We start from the raw sequence: 16138 nt of genomic DNA, 5'->3' as shown, positions 1-16138 counted from the left end.
TCTTGTATTCACGAAACACTATTTCGTGCCCACTTGCAGCTGCTCTAGGGGGAGGAAGGGGACGGAGGCAGGTCTGGGCACCGGGCTGTCCTCTGGCAGCTGCAGGAGCTCAGCTCCGTTTTAGCAGGTCGAGAAACCGCCCTTGTGGATGCAGCGCCATTGCCAGGCTTCCTCCCCGAACCTAACATTGTCAGTTCACCTACTCTTTTTTTAGTCCTACCCCGTTTTTTTAACAGTAATTAGGTTTGTTTTGTCAGCCTGTGCCATTTTACAGTACTGCGCTAGGGAGAAATCAAATAGTTAAACCCTCAATGTCACGAGGGTGGAGAGAGACTAATGAGCAAAGGTGCGCAGGGTGAAAATGGTAACCTCTTAACCCTGCACAGCAACAAGGGCAAGAATTTGTCAGATTGTGCTCTTGAGACAAGATGCAAGAACCATTTATCTGAAATCCTGATTTCTCTGTTCTCTTGTTTGTCCTGCAAGACAAGTTCTCCCACCTGTCCATGGCAGGGAGGTAATGGTAAAGATACGGGGAAGTCTTTAGAAGAAGGGACTTTCTTTTAAAACGATATGAAAACAATGGAGAAAAAAAATCTCCCTTTAAAAACACACAACAGCTCAGTTTTGTATTCTTCACCATAAATGTTCATTTCATTGGGGGATCTGAGTGCACAAAAAGTGTGGATGGGGTGCGGGGGCTGACTAAAATAAACTCAAGATTGGCAAGTCTTAAAGCAGACCGCAAAACCTGTAGAGAAGGAAATAAAGATCAGAGGGAGAAAAGGGAAGCTTATTTAAAACTATTTCTTTCAAGACAGTGGTCTGAATTAAGGCAGGACATGCTTTCTCCTTGAGCAGTCAGGCTGTTGACAGTCATAAGAGAGCTGAACTACAGCTCCTCTTTTAAATCATTCGAGGAGTAGTAAGGAAAGGGGGTCAGCTCCAGTTAACTGTAGCTTCATTTAGCAATATGATTGGAAGGGCTTTTCTGAGTTTTTATTGACCCATAAGCTAACCTAAGTGTCTTTCGCAGGGGGAGGGTTGCAGTGCTGCACTGGTGGAGATGGATTCTACAGGGCTGTTCAGGAAATACCAGTTTCCCTGAGTGGGAGTGAGCTGAATCTGCAGAGACACATAAGCGTCAGGGACAATAGAGCCATTCTATAGGAACCGGGAATATCCACACTTGCACTCTTCCCTGCATGGTTCAACTTACTGCTGCCCCAGCTGCACAGACTGGCTGCTGGCTACAGGGTTTGTCCCTCAACACATATAACACAACTTTAGGTGTGGTTAAAAGAATTTTCAAGTGAATTTGCACATAGATGAAAGGAGACGACATTTTCAGGTGGCTAATTGAAGTTTCCCTCTAACAAAAACAAGCGCTGTAGGCTGCTCAGTATCTCCCAGGAACTTTATATTCAAGAAAAGGATCTGTTACTGCAGCTGGGTTAAAATGCATGAATTCTGATAGACATTACCTGATGCTAGAATTTAGAAAAAAAAATTTTTTCCTTAAATTGCTCTCATCTGCTTTTGTTCTTACAGGAGTCATGCTATTTGAAGCCTGTTACACTAGTGTGTAATAAATGTGAAGATAAACAAGAAGAGAATCAAGCACAGGAGTGCAAGTTCACTTATTAGTTGTGGCTTTTCAAAAAACCTTCTTTAAGACATATCTTTACACCGTCATCAGTAAGTAGTGTTTTTTTTATGAAACAAAAAATAGCTACTGTTGCATGAAGCAAACAATTGGTATGAAGCAAATGACTGCTCCTATTGAAAGTGGTACTTAAATTGCAATGACTGCATATTGCATACAGATAATGCATCTGTATATGCATATTGCATACAGATAAAAACATATTTTAAGTCATATCATTTACAGGTGAATTGTAATCTCTGAGTGGTAGATAGAAGACAAAAGTAATATTTCAGAAAATTCTGCCATGCGGAAGGTGTATTTGTGATTGCCACTACTGTATTGCCACACCTTCCTTTAGGTAGGTTTTGCAAAAGAGAAAGGTTTTGATTATTAGATTGCAACAGCTTTGCTGTCATAACACTTGATACCGGTCACGGAAAGTCCCTGTTTTGTGTACCTTATTCCTATGAAAAGTTCTTGCTCAATCAGGATGTCTCATTAAAATAATGGGGAATATGAACAAGTACATGAGTAATTACATGAATAATGCTGCATACATAGGTACAAAATACTTTCTTCTAGAACATACCTTATGCAAATAGCTTTGCCTTTTGGAATCATTTTAAAAAGCTTCTGCCTTTCTGTCTGTCTATCTGTCTTTTGGAGGGTGGGCACTAACCTAAGGAAAAGAAAAATTTTGGTAGAAAAACTCAACCACAATGGTGCATATTAGTATGATGTATGATTAGTATGATGCATTGCAGAAAACATTATTCTAAGAATCTGTCTACAAATGACAGTGGAATGGAGAGGTACTGAAGTAGTTGTGAGTGGAAATAATTAAGTTGCTGCAGCAAGAAGTTCAGTGCAGGCTAACTTGTCTGAAAAAAAACCTACAGGTATTTTGTACAAGCAAATGTCCATGTAAAAAAAAAATAATACAGAATTGGCGAGTGTGATTTCTTAATGTGCTAGCAATGCTTCTCAGAATTTCCTGGTGTTACTCTTGTATCTCTGACCCACAACCAAGGGATGTGAATGAAGTGTTCCTTGAGAGCCACTAGCTCTAGTTTGAATATGAAGCTACTGCTTCAGATCAACTGCAGTGAATTTTTAACAAAGAGAACTTCCATCTGTCTTGAAAGAGTACTAGCTTAACTCACAGCATTACCAGCCACATGTCTGGTGTTATATGAGACATACTGTATGCCAACTATCTTTCTTGTCTTTGTGTCTACCATTCAGCTCTCAGCCAAGGGCTTGCCATCAGAATGGCACAGATATAGTTTAGAAGTTTGGGGATAGTTTAAGACTCCACTTGCAAACAAAATTATCTGTCAGTTTGGCTCCTCCCTGATCCTGCACAGAAGGAATATATTAGCAACCTTCATCCAGCTCAGAGAAGTGAGGTGAGTCTGATTCTTTGCACTTAGATAGACACAATATACAATTATGTAAAAAGCTGGATGAATATTTGGAACAGCAGGCAGAAGGCAGAATGCAAAGTCATCTTCCATGGCTTTCCAATTTCCATATCAGATTAGCAGCAACAGGAGAAAGAACCTCACTCAAAGATACCAGGTTGAGGTTGCTGGTGTCCCCAGATACCTATGCTCTCAGGCAAGCTGCCTGGAGGCTCTGAGACTCTTTCCAATCTACCCACTCAGGTCAAGGAATGGTCAGGACTTGTGTGCTATAGTGCTTGCACAAAACACTGTGGGTTGCCTCCTCTGATAGTCAACTACTGGTATTCAAGCTGATGCAAAAGTTTGTCTTATTTTGTGCCAGGCAGTGACCTGGCATGCTGCGTACCCCATGTTCCCTTAGAACTAACACGTGAGTGTGTCCAAGTGTGAGTAATACCCTCTTTGTCTGGGTAGAGGGTTAGACCCATTACAAGTACTGTATTGTGAATGTCATACAGCAAATCACAAATAATCCTCTGCTCTGTAAACAAGGTGGTACCACTTCTGTAAATCACCCCAAACAGTTGTAAAACTCTGTCAGTTCCAGCTCTCTATTTACCAGATTCATTTGCTTTTAAGAGCTGTTTGTCAAGTGTAAAGAATATATTAGTTCAACTAAACATATTCATTCAACTTTCCTAACTTTCACTTCATTACTTGCCACTAGAAAAAATAACTGTCAGGTTTTGGAAAATATTAACCGCTTTATAGTAAATGAGGGAAAAGCTTTTTGGATACAATTTTGGCATTGTCTTCATGATTGCTTGCTGCACTTAGGTTAAAAATATAGAGCCTAATGCAACACTATTTTGCATGACCGTGCAATCATTTCTGTCTGTGACTAGTGCATATAAAATTCTCTTTCTTGTGTGCATTTTATGCTCCCTTCAAACAAGCATAAAGACTCCACAAGAGACAGCAGTGGGGCATCTGGCTATTGGACATTCAGTTATGCCTTTTTACAAATGGGCAAATGGTGATAGCAGGTTCTCATCAACAAGATTAATTTTACGCTCAGAGAGGTTATTTTGTCTTTCATTAATGAAAAGAAACCCAGACCCCCGGATTTTTTTTGTGTCTCAGAGTGTTCTATCTGGTAAGCTCCTAATAGCAACATAACCTGCCAAGGCAGGACATGTGTAAATATTAGACCCTTTTCTCAAAGCACACAAAGGAAGGGAAAGCTCCAGTGGTGTCTGGAGAGCAAAGAGAGCCTCAGTGTCACTGGGAGGATTTTGCTGGCTACACTGTACCTTTTCAGGATCGAGCTGCCCTCAGCTGTCTGCACGAAGAGCTGGAAACGTGAGAAAGCTGAATTTGCCTTCAACTGTCCCTTTGGCATCTGGGATGAAAGGGTGGGGGGGCTGACATAGGCCAGGCAGAAGTAGGTCTCTCTGGGTTGGTATCTCACAGCCTCTCCACTGGCTGGAAATTTTCACCTGCATGAGATGGGTGTAAGTCATCCACTTGTGGCTTGCCCAAAGCAAATGTCCTTTTATGTTTCAGGGAGGAGCAGGACAGTTACTTTTGCAAGCTCTGGAGAAGCTCGTTATCACTACTTGGGAACTGAAGCACACAAAACAGTTGTGAAAGACATTATTTGCTTTAGGTCTCCAACTTAAGGCAGAAGACTGATTTTTCTAAGTGCTTGGCATGTTCAAGAGGTCAAAGTCATAAGGATGCCAAGGTGCCTAAGTACCTTCAAAAGTGTCTCCCTACTATCTAGCCTTAATAAAATCCTGGAGCCAAAGCAGAAACCTGCATATTAGTAAACTCTTTCCCATTCCTCTTCACATTGGTTTTTCTGCACATGCAGAGGTACAAAAGAGTTGGAACTGAATTTTATGCAACCATTCAGCCAGAGCAGAATGACACTTCCAGGCCAGATGGCAGCCTGTGTGTTTCAAAAGAGGAAATAGACTTCCTTTGTTGGGAGCAAAGGCAATGGGCTTTCATATTAGGCATTTTTCTTACCGGAGCAACTGGTCTTTAAATTCACATGTATTGCATGTACATATTCCCATGTAAAATTGAAGAGAGAAGTAAATAAGCAGAGTTGTACTGTGTGTAGTGGACACACAGAGTCCCACACCCTGCGCTGCCTTTAATCAGGTGGAATTGTAAATGGTGGCTTGAGCCAGGCTAATGGCTCACTGTCACTGAAGGGGACTGGTGCAGAAGGGACTATGCAACCTCACTGCAGATGAGCCTGTTCTTAAAAAGCAGCTTAATCCTATGGACACAGCATTAGACTAGGAAGCAGGTGCCAGTCCTCTAATTCTGGTTTTGCCCATAGTCCATTTTATGACATTGGGCATATCACTTTGCTTCCTCTTCTGCGAACTGGAAATAATAACACTGATCTCCCTGGTAAAGTGTGTTGGTATCAGTGAAGCAAAAGTGCTGATATTACTTCTCCCACCATTTATAGTCCTGCTTGAACAATGTGTAAGTTACTAGTGGGCCAGCATGTGTGTGTATATATACATATGTATATATATGTACACACATATCAGTGTGCACCCTGAAGAATTGTCCCCTGAGATTGCCTGAATCCCAGCAGAACTTCTAGAAGCCATGCTTATGCTGTGACCATATTTCATGAAAGTAGGAACAGTGTTTTGGCTTGGAACAGGTTTCAGTATAGCCACATTAAGGGTTTCAGTGGCATTAACTGTGAATGTACACCTCTGTTATGGCTCCCAGAATCTTCTTTTTGATCCTCATGAGCACAGAGGTGAAAGATGGAGCAGTGATTGTGCTGCTAGACTGGGACTTAGGAGCTTTGGTTCCACTAACCTGCACTGAGGTGTTCTACACTTCTTGCATGACCTTGGGGAAGTGATTTAGGGCTAGTCACTTCAGGCCTAAATACTTTGTAAATACTTTCCCTTAATTTCTCTGTGTTTCTCTTCCTTATCTGAAAAATGAGTTTCAAGATTCTTCTGTCACATAGGAATCACATGGGAGATAAGTGGCCTAAGATAAATACCAAAGATAAGACTGTTATCTGAAAATCAACTGAATGGGAACTGAATGTCAAGAGCCTTCAGGGGGCTAAGAAAATCCTGGTCTTCATTTCATGGCTCTGGGTAATAAGCTTGTTATTTTCAAATTTGGGGACCAAACAACCTTTTCTTATTATTTATCTGAACTGAGGAGATCATGGCTGTCTTCAACTACAAATATGTGTTTGGATTAGTTTTTTCGCAATATGCTGTACATCCAAACTGGTCCTTAAATGATCTCTCTTCATGTCTGAAGGCCTCCAACTGTTATAGCAGCTAGACTACTGGCTGATGCTATTACATCCCTTTAATATGCATGAAAAGCAAAAAGGAAGTGTCTTGGTCAAACTTGCACAGAAAGTTTTTATGAGAACCAGAAAATGAGTCCTAAGCTAATACCTCACGCATTAAAGGGGACTTCTCGCTGCAAGAGACACTCGGTGCTCTGGATCTGACTCAGATACGTTCAGGCAAGAGGCTGGCACCCTGTGCTGCACTTAGTAGCTTGCATTCAAAGTTCTGGACAACAGCAGCCCCTAGAGTATGTCCGTCAGAGTTGCTTGGCCACTTCTGTCACACTACTGTGAGGGAAGGGAAACATGGAAGAGGAAGAAAACATATTTAATGTGGGAATGTTCCATCTTTTCCAAATTTCTCTTTCAGATGCAAAGAGAACAAGCACAAAAGTGTTATGCCAGTGTACAAAACTGGAAAGCGGGCAATGATGGAAAAAAACAGTGAAATACACAGTCTATGTAAGCCAAAGAGTGCAGTGCAACAAATGGTGCCCATCTGAACCTCTCCCACTCTGGAGAATATATCCGGTCCCAGGTTTATTGCTTCTGAGGCAATGGTCTATGATAAGATCACAGCAACCAGCTTCCTGAAAAAGTCAGCTAACTACCAGCTAATAGTAGATGATGATGATGTTGATTACACAGTACATATCTAATTCAGTAATCACTTGCTGTTATCTTGTGCTTGCCAGTTGTAAAATGTAGCGATTGAAGAGCTATTCTCAGATAGAGTTATATGATTATTTCAAAGCAGACTGACCTTGCAAGAAACATCTACAGTCTGCTGCTTAGCTTAAATAGTTGCTCTGACTCTTTGTTAGTGCTCCCAGTTTTTGTTCTCCAAAAATTACAACGGGGGAGGGTGAAAATTGTAAAGAAAAGAGAAGAGATTTATCCTTGCTTCCATTGCTCATATCTTTACTTTGGGCTGCCATGAAACTCCAGGGACTCAGGAACAATAGGTTCTTTTAAAAGCAGTGTGAATTGCAGAGAAGTCCTGTGCATCTTCCAACCCTTCTCCCAGTCATATGAACAAGGTAAAACTAATTAGAAACACATAAGGTAGAAGATGAAAATACTAGCTCTAATTCTGTTTCTCTGAATGAATCCTTGAGCCTGTACAATGGAATTTAGGCAGTACCTATGACTACATGTTGTTTGTAGCTGTTATAGGAGAGCTGGTGTGTGTGTTTGTGCCCACAAAGAGGCCTGTGACGCCTAGAAGCAGATTCAGATCCTTACACACAGCTGTGCTGTTTCCTCCTGTCTTTGTGGAGCTTGAGAGGAGGGAAGAGAATAGGAGCAGATACAAAATACCCTGCCAGTTGCTGTTCCAGTTCCCAGGCTTACTGGATTTATCCCAGACATGCACCCTTTTCTTTCGTACCAACAGCCTAGTCTTCACCCTACAGAACCACAGATGAAGAAAACAGTTTCTTGAGTTCCCATTGCTGGGCTTCAATGATGTATATATATATTGTTTATACGATATCCTGCTTCTCCAATCATTCTTTAGTACAAGGCAGCAATATATCTAGTCTGTACATAGTACAGAGACTACATCCTCTCTCAGGGCTCAGATTTTCAGAAAACTTCACTTAGCTGTGTGTTCTCCAAGCCTGTGGGTGTCCATCTCACACTTTCAGCAAGGCAGAAAGAATATCAAGTCATAACTCTGCCTGGACCTGAGGCAGCCAAGCTTGGGCTCTGGAGCACCTGCAGCTCTTGGACAACTCAAGCAGGGCCCCCACCCTGGGACTGCACCAGCAGACTGGTAGCAGGGCTGTGCTAGCTGTTTGTGATCCCTGGCTCTGGAGGAAGGGAGCTGGCTGGCACTGATCAAGTGTGGGTTTGTATTTTTAAGGGCATTCGGGTGCCTAACTCCTTGGCATGAGCATGTCCTAGGCACCTAAATCCTTTAGTGCTTCTGTGCCTCCATTTCTAGCCTCACAGGGAATTCTGAGAATCAGTATCTGAGTGATGCTGTGTCTATAAAGGGGCTGGGACTCCAGGGTTCCAACATTTCTTTTGTGGATCTGAAATCAGATTTTCTGACTCTGGAGTCAGAGAAAGGGAGGAATTTGCTTCTATTTGTGGAAAAATAAAATCTCTCCCTCCCCGCCCCCAACAAAGCATATTGTAGAGAACGCCTTCACTATAATACTTACATAGCTTAAATTAGTTATCTTTCTCTTTGCTCCTTCCCTTTTCTTTATTTCAGATTTTTACAGGGCTTGAATCAGCTGAAAATTCCAAAGATTTCAATGAGAACTAAGATCCTTTGGGCTTCTGGTAAGATGCAAAGAGGTAATGCATATACTGCATGGCACAGAATGATATCTCCCTGAATGGTCAGAAGGGTGGACATGAAGGGCAAGTAAGCTTATTTTATAGATCAAGCTGGTATATAAATTATGATCTGATTCACTTTTTTGTCTAGGCTTTATCAAAATCAGCCTGAGATATGTGTGTGTGTTTGTGTATGTGCAGGTGCACATATGTGCATGTGTGTGTGAAGCTTATGTATCTATAGAAAACAAAAATATGGGTGGACTCACCTGGAATCCTATTGAGCGTCACCCAGAAGTGCTCATCAGGGCTGTAGGTGTCCTCAGACCATGCCAATAAATCAATGGCACGCTGGTCTTGGAGCACAAACTCCACAAAGGGCTGGGTGACTGCAATGTACGCAGAGCCGAAGTAGATGGTAAGATTGTGAGGTGGGGGTGCTTTATGTACAAACGTCCACAGCATGAAAGAAAAGAAAGGATATAGTTGTTCCCTGTGTACGTACTTGGTGCGTGCAGTGACGTGGGCCGGCGGCAGCACGCCGGGGGTGATGTTTTTGCCTCTGAAGCCCTTGAGGAACTGGATGATTTCCCGGTTGGTCTTCAAGGGGAAGTCCTGCCCGCAGGTGTTGAGCAGGTACTTCCAGGGCACGGCGGAGGCCAGCAGGTCTCTCATGCAGTTGAGGTCGGCCCGCAGGCGGGATATGCCGCCGTAGACCACCCGCTCCATCTTGGAGGCGAGGAAAGCGTTGGGGAAGCAGCCCACCAGGCGCTGCACCGCCTGCTTAAAGGCGGCTGGTGCCTTCTGGTCCACGTGGACACAGTAGACGTTTTGGGGCATGTACACCGCCCTGAAGAGCCGCTCGAAGGTCTCAAACTCCTTATGCAGGGTCATGATGTAGGCAACGGGGAAGGCGGCCTCCTCCGCCGAGAGGGCGCGGGTGATGTAGTGATTCTGTATGACGTACTCTGTGCAATTGGATTTTCTAAATGATGTTTTCAAAGTGTTTTCCTTCAGAAAGAATGCCTTATCTTCATTAAGTGCTTTACAGGCTTCTGCTAAAGCTGAACTCACTGAGAGGTTCAGTATCCTAAGAGATTTTTGTGCATGCAAATTAACAGTATAGAAAACAAATAGAAGTGAAACACTGAGAATCAGAACAGCGAAGAAACAATGTCTGAGTGTATTCATTGCTACTTTAAAATATCCCACCTGAAATACTGCAAAGACGTCAGATCAGATACCACACAACAGCTTTCTTTGCTGGCTGCATTTGCTCTTGCTGGAGAGTACATGTGTCAGTCTGATGCATAATATACAGCTGTTATCCTTTTAATACAGTTTCTTAGTCATCGTTAATGTGAAAACAGCATAAGTAGTGAATGACTTGCAGATGAAAGCTACTGCACAGCACCCTAAAGATTAAACAGACAATACATATTACTGTGTTGTCAAAGAACATCCAGTGCTATATATTTCACAGTGGCCCTGAATTCAATTTGTGGTTATGTTCTAAACTGCTCCCTCCCTCCTTTCCCTTATGTGTGCACTGTGTGACAGGAAAACTTCATATTTACATCTTGTGTAATTCTATCTTTTTATTCACTTGATGTCTCAGGGACTTTTTTTCTGAACCATTCAAGTTTTTCAGTCATTGGTATTTCATAATTATGAAAGGTTTGTTCAGCACACCATGCTACCATATAAGGCCAACAAGTCACCTATAAAAAACAGAAGAATCCTTATTTGTAAATATGAAATCTGTTGTTGCTGTACAGCAAAATAGTTTCTGCTAAATGTTGAGCTGTGGTGAGCTTCTGGCTTACATCCATCACAAGGAACCAGGTTAGAAAAACCTACTATTTAAACTATTTAAGCTAACCTTAGGCTCCCTAATGAGACATCCTTGTTTCTAAGAACTGTGCATGCATTTGATGCAGCAACATGCTTGGTTGATGACAGACTGTGGCATGGCTTTGCCTAAAGCAAAGTAGTTAGTAACTCTCTCTTCCAGGAGTCAAGCTGCCTTGGACCACTGTCTGGGAGAACTGTGAGTCTGTTAATATGGATCTGCTGCTATGAGACAGCATGTTTGAGGGAGTTAAGCTTTTTCCAACATCATGTCATTTTGCTCCAACATGAAATAACACTGAGGCAGTATCAGCTGATCCGAGGTTATGCTGATACATGTTTTTATTGGGCAATCCAGCATGCTGTGAAGCAAAGGAGAGAATACTTTTCATCTACATCCCAGTTCGTGCAGACAAGCTACTTCAGGCAGTGGCAGGTCCGGTGCTTTTCTTCCATCCTCATCCCAAACAGTCTCTAGGAGACTTGGCTCAAAAAGACTGAAGGCTGCAGGCTGTGATTCCAGCCTGTCAGCTATAATCAGAAGCTGCAATGAGGAGAGAGACACTGAACAAACTTTGTAAATATTTGTGGCCAGATGGTCTGCCAAGATGGACACCAGTGCAGGGCACGAGACAGACCTGCCCATCAAGATTGCCCCATGATGTTAAGCAAGAGATTCTTCAAAGACAAGCAGCTCCACACTGGGATGAGGTGAACAGCTTCTTAGCTGACACTTTTAAAAGCTCCAGGAAAAAGATCAGCTGGGACAAATAGGGATAGCTGTGGTCACACTGAGGTTCCCATGCAGTCGTCTTCGCGAAAACACCATCATCATATGGAGGACGGAGGACGGAGGACTGTTGTGATGGAGCCGAGGGCCTGGAACACAGGTGTGCAAAGTCCCAGGGAATAACAGCTACTCGCTTGACACTGCTGAGAAGTGATCTGGAAAATGTTGTCAGAGCCCAACAATACAGTTTGTTAAAAGAGGATTTAGAGAGATGAGCTGACAGCTGAGCCAAGAGCCTTTGAAACTGCCCAAATGCTCTGTATTTTAGGCACTATGTAGACTGCTGCACAGCTAGGAAGACTTTTAAGAACTTAAAAAAACAAAACTATATCCAAGAAGGCTATATAGTCTTAGGTGTTAGAAGTTTCCATTACTAGTATGGTCTGTAACAAATAGAAAGCTACATTCAGAAAAAAATAGGCCTGCTCATTATAGGAATGAAGTGCAATATTTTGGTGTTAAATTTAGCTTTTCTGTGTTGTTTTTTTTTCATGCACAGACATTGTTGCGACATCCTTGCACCATCCAGACTATCCATGATCCTTTGGTTCTACTGGCTTCAGGGAAGGAAGAATACTTGCTTTGTGGTGCTTTTTAAACCTGATGCCTAGATTCTCTGGCATGGGTGTTATTTAAAAATCTGAAAACATACATGCCAAACGATTGCTATGGAAGACCAAGCGCTCAAAACCTTTTTTTTACTAGTTCTACCTTGTACTGATCTTTGTGAAATAAGATCTGGTATAATCCATGCCTTGGATTATGGGCAGAAATTAGAAAAAGAGCAGGGAAATAAAGAAATAGAGTCTACAAGTCGCATGGGCCACCTTAATATGAAGGACCCTTTCTGAGGTGTTAGTAGGTTGTCAATTTTGCAATGTCATCTGAAGCAAAGTTCAGATGCAGCCAAATCTAGATGTAAATCTGAACCATAGCATGGCAAATATCAGTGAAAGAATGGTAGGATGGCAGGAGACCTCATGACGCCCTTGTCTTCTGTTGCAGATTACACTGGACCTCAGCATGTTTTGGGTGCAAAAAAATGTTGCTGGGCAAAAGATAATAGAAGATCAAATTTACCATGCTATTCAACTGAGGCTATATAAGAGGGGTCTATGGTGGCTGATCAACTGTAAAATACTGTGCTGGTAGAACGAAAACTACTGCTGAATAAGGTTTGCAGTGTGGCTTCTTTTTATTCTCCCCTGGACCTTCATTGTGACAATTCTCATTTTAGCATTAGAGGAGCTTTTAGTATGGCCCATGTAGTGGAAACACACTCCCCAGTAAGATTAGCAATTGAAACTGAATCTTAGGAATATAGTTAGTACTTAGCAAACAGCTCCTGGCCTTAATCAATATAGGTAATTGGTTTCAATTAATTTGTTAGCTAATTAAGTTAAAAAACAAGATACACAGGATTTGCACATCTAGGCTGTAAGTTCCTATTTGGCTTTGACCAGTAGTGACAAATGTTATCAAATGCATTTCATGTCTACTTGGAGTGACCTGGCATTTTCTACTCCATTGTTAGAACAAAAACATCCCTATCATAATATTGCTTTTCACGACCCTCATACTAAAGCTGTCAGTTTGAATTGGCCCTGTTGTTACAACCACAGCAGAGGCTGCTGCACATAAACACTTTCTCCTCAACGTAGTTTTTCTGGTTAGGAAGTGTAGGTAGCCACAGTTCCTTGTTTTGTGCCCAAGTAAAGGATCTCCCCATCCCTCACACCTTATTGCACTAGCTAGAGTTGGGGAGCTGGGAGGGTTGTCAGCTCAAGTCCTCTGGTTGGAGGAGGGACTGCCAAACAGGGAAGGTTGGCTGGATGTCTTTCGCTGTACTGTGTAATGAAAATGCCTTGGTCTTGTGCTGCTCTTTGATGCTGTGCAGTATGCACAGTCTCCAGAAAACTGTTCTCTTGGAGCAGCCCTGCCTGGCACTGATCTTTTCTAACATGTGCCTTACTCACATGCCCCACCTGACCTGGAAGGTATATATGCAATATATAATACAGAGAAAGAGAGTCTTAGCACAGGAGCAGTTAAAGTTTATTCCTATATATTCTCTTCTGTCCTCCCCTTTTTCCAGTTCACAGCAGTCCCTGCCACTTCTGCAGTGCCCAGTCAACAATAATTTGGCTATTCAAAGAGAAGAAAATACAAACCTACCTGAAAAAGGAGCTCCCAGGCACACAAGCTGACACTGAACAGTCACAACACACCCACACTCACAGCAAATGGGAGGAGAGATGAAATGACACATCAAGGAAAATGCCAGCTCAGCTCACATGGTATGGTAAAATCATCAAGTAATCCAGCTAAACACAGTCAGTGAACACGTATGTCTGCACAAACAGCAGAGGCTAGACAGTACACTCTCATCTGTTTTTGTCTTGCTGTGCTCTCAAGTTTCAGACATAGAAACTCTTACATTGTGGGGACTTCATTTTTTATCTGAATTGGCAGTAGACTTTTAGATTTTAAAAAAGGCAGGAATACATAAACTACCTAGTCACCAGCAGAGCACATTTTGCAAAGCGAACTTACTAATGCTCCAAAGCAGAGTACTCCTTTGCTCACTTTTCTGAATAATCCCTGCGTTTCCAACAGGGATGTGTACTTACCTTTGTGGAAACAGCTCCTTGTCAGCTGCTCAAGAGCATCAGCACTGCATTCTCTTTCTTGCTCATTTATCCTCCTATGTAGAGAAAGTAGGCCATTATTAAACATGTTCTAATGGAGGGCAGGCTAGCTCTGATGGAGAAGTTGGTTTTCTTTAGCTAAGTATGACTGGATTTTATAAATGATACTTGTGTAGTCTAGGCCTAGTCTCTCAGCCTTTCCTCATAAGAGAGATGCTCCAGTCCCCTAATCATCTTTGTAGCCCTTCGCTGGACTTGCTCCAGTAGTGCCACATCCCTCTTGTACTGGGGAGCCCAGAACTGGACGCAGTACTCCAGATGTGTCCTCACCAGGGCTGAGCAGAGGGGGAGAATCACCTCCCTCGACCTGCTGGCAACACTCTTCCTGATGCACCCCAGGATACCATTGGCCTTCTTGGCCACAAGGGCACATTGCTGCCTCATGCTTAACTTGGTGTCCACCAGCACTCCCAGGTCCTTCTCGGCAGAGGTGCTTTCCAGCAGGTCAACCCCCAACCTGTACTGGTGCATGGGGTTATTCCTCCCCAGGTGCAGGACCCTGCACTTGCCTTTGTTGAACTTCATGAGGTTCTTCTCTGCCCACCTCTCCAGCCTGTCCAAGTCTCTCTGAATGGCAGCACAGCCCTCTGGTGTATCGGCCACTCCTCCCAGTTTTGTATCGTCAGCAAACTTGCTGAGGGTGCACTCTGTCCCTTCATCCAGGTCATTGATGAAGAAGTTGAACAAGACTGGACCCAGTACTGACCCCTGGGGGACACCGCTAGCTACAGGCCTCCAACTAGACTCTGTGCCACTGATCACAACTCTCTGAGCTCTGCCATTCAGCCAGTTCTCAATCCACCTCACTGTCCACTCATCTAACCCACACTTCCTGAGCTTGTCTATGAGGATGCTATGGGAGACAGTGTCGAAACCCTTGCTGAAGTCTAGGTAGACAACATCCACTCCTCTCCCCTCATCTACCCAGCCAGTCATTCCATCACAGAAGGCTATCAGATTGGTTAGGCATGATTTCCCCTTGGTGAAGCCATGCTGACTACTCCTGATCACCTTCTTTTCCTCCACATGCTTGGAAATGGCCTCCAGGATGAGCTGCTCCATCACCTTTCCAGGGATGGAGGTGAGGCTGACTGGCCTGTAGTTCCCTGGGTCCTCCTTCTTGCCCTTTTTGAAGACTGGGGTGACATTGGCTTTCTTCCAGTCCTCAGGCACCTCTCCTGTCCTCCATGACCTTTCAAAGATGATGGAGAGTGGCTTAGCAATAATGTCCGCCAGCTCCCTCAGCACTCGTGGGTGCATCCCATCAGGGCCCATGGATTTGTGGGTGTCAGGTTTGCTTAAATGATCTCTAACCCACTCCTCCTCCACCAAGGGAAAGTCTTCCTTCCTCCAGACTTTCTCTCTTGCCTCCAGGATCTGGGGTTCCTGAGGGCTGGCCTGAGCAGTAAAGACTGAAGCAAAGAAGGCATTCAGGAACTCTGCCTTCTCTGCATCCTTCGTCACCAGGGCACCCACCCCATTCAGCAAAGGGCCCACATTTTCCCTAGTCTTCCTCTTGCTACTGATGTATTTGAAGAAGCCCTTCTTGTTGTCCTTGACATCTCTAGCCAGATTTAATTCCAAACGGGCCTTAGCCTTCCTCGTCGCATCCCTGCATACTCTGACAACGTTCCTATATTCCTCCCAAGTGGCCTGTCCCCCTTTCCACTTTCTGTATACTTCCTTCTTCTGGTTGAGTTTTGCCAGGAGCTCCTTGCTCATCCATGCAGGTCTCCTGCCTCCTTTGCTTGACTTCCTACTCATAGGGATGCACCGCTCTTGAGCCTGGAGGAAGTGATGCTTGAATATTAACCAGCTCTCTTGAACACCCCTTCCTTCTAGGGCCCTAACCCATGGGATTCCTCCAAGTAGGTCCCTGAAGAGGCCAAAGTTTGCTCTCCTGAAGTCCAGGGTTGCAACCCTACTTGGTGCCCTGCTGCCTCCTCGCAGGATACTGAACTCCACCATCTCATGGTCACTGCAGCCAAGGCAGCCCCCGACCTTCACATCTTCCACCAGTCCTTCTTTGTTTGTTAGTACGAGGTCCAGCAGCACACCTCTCCTTGTTGGCTCCTCCACCAC

General features: G+C 43.6%; 1 protein-coding gene across 1 annotated transcript; it reads right to left on the bottom strand.

Moving 5' to 3' along the window:
* Positions 1–7565: 7565 nt before the first annotated feature.
* Positions 7566–9898, bottom strand: LOC136991332 (N-acetyllactosaminide beta-1,6-N-acetylglucosaminyl-transferase-like). Its single transcript, XM_067292164.1, has 2 exons — positions 8973–9898; positions 7566–7767 (listed from the first exon to the last, which is right to left on the bottom strand). The coding sequence occupies exons 1-2, from the start codon at positions 9896–9898 to the stop codon at positions 7566–7568; spliced, it is 1128 nt and encodes a 375-aa protein (XP_067148265.1).
* Positions 9899–16138: the final 6240 nt, after the last annotated feature.

Source organism: Apteryx mantelli, chromosome 2 (assembly GCF_036417845.1).
Source record: "Apteryx mantelli isolate bAptMan1 chromosome 2, bAptMan1.hap1, whole genome shotgun sequence".
NCBI lineage: Eukaryota > Metazoa > Chordata > Aves > Apterygiformes > Apterygidae > Apteryx > Apteryx mantelli.
This window is presented reverse-complemented; position numbering and strand designations above follow the sequence as displayed.

Excerpts from the sequence above, each read along its gene's own strand:
- LOC136991332 (XM_067292164.1), bottom strand. The coding sequence starts at position 9,898 with ATGAATACACTCAGACATTGTTTCTTCGCTGTTCTGATTCTCAGTGTT. Across the intron at positions 7,768-8,972 it reads CTCAATAGGATTCCAGGTGA|TAAGCCTGGGAACTGGAACA; the intron begins GTCCACCCATAT and ends GGATAAATCCAG.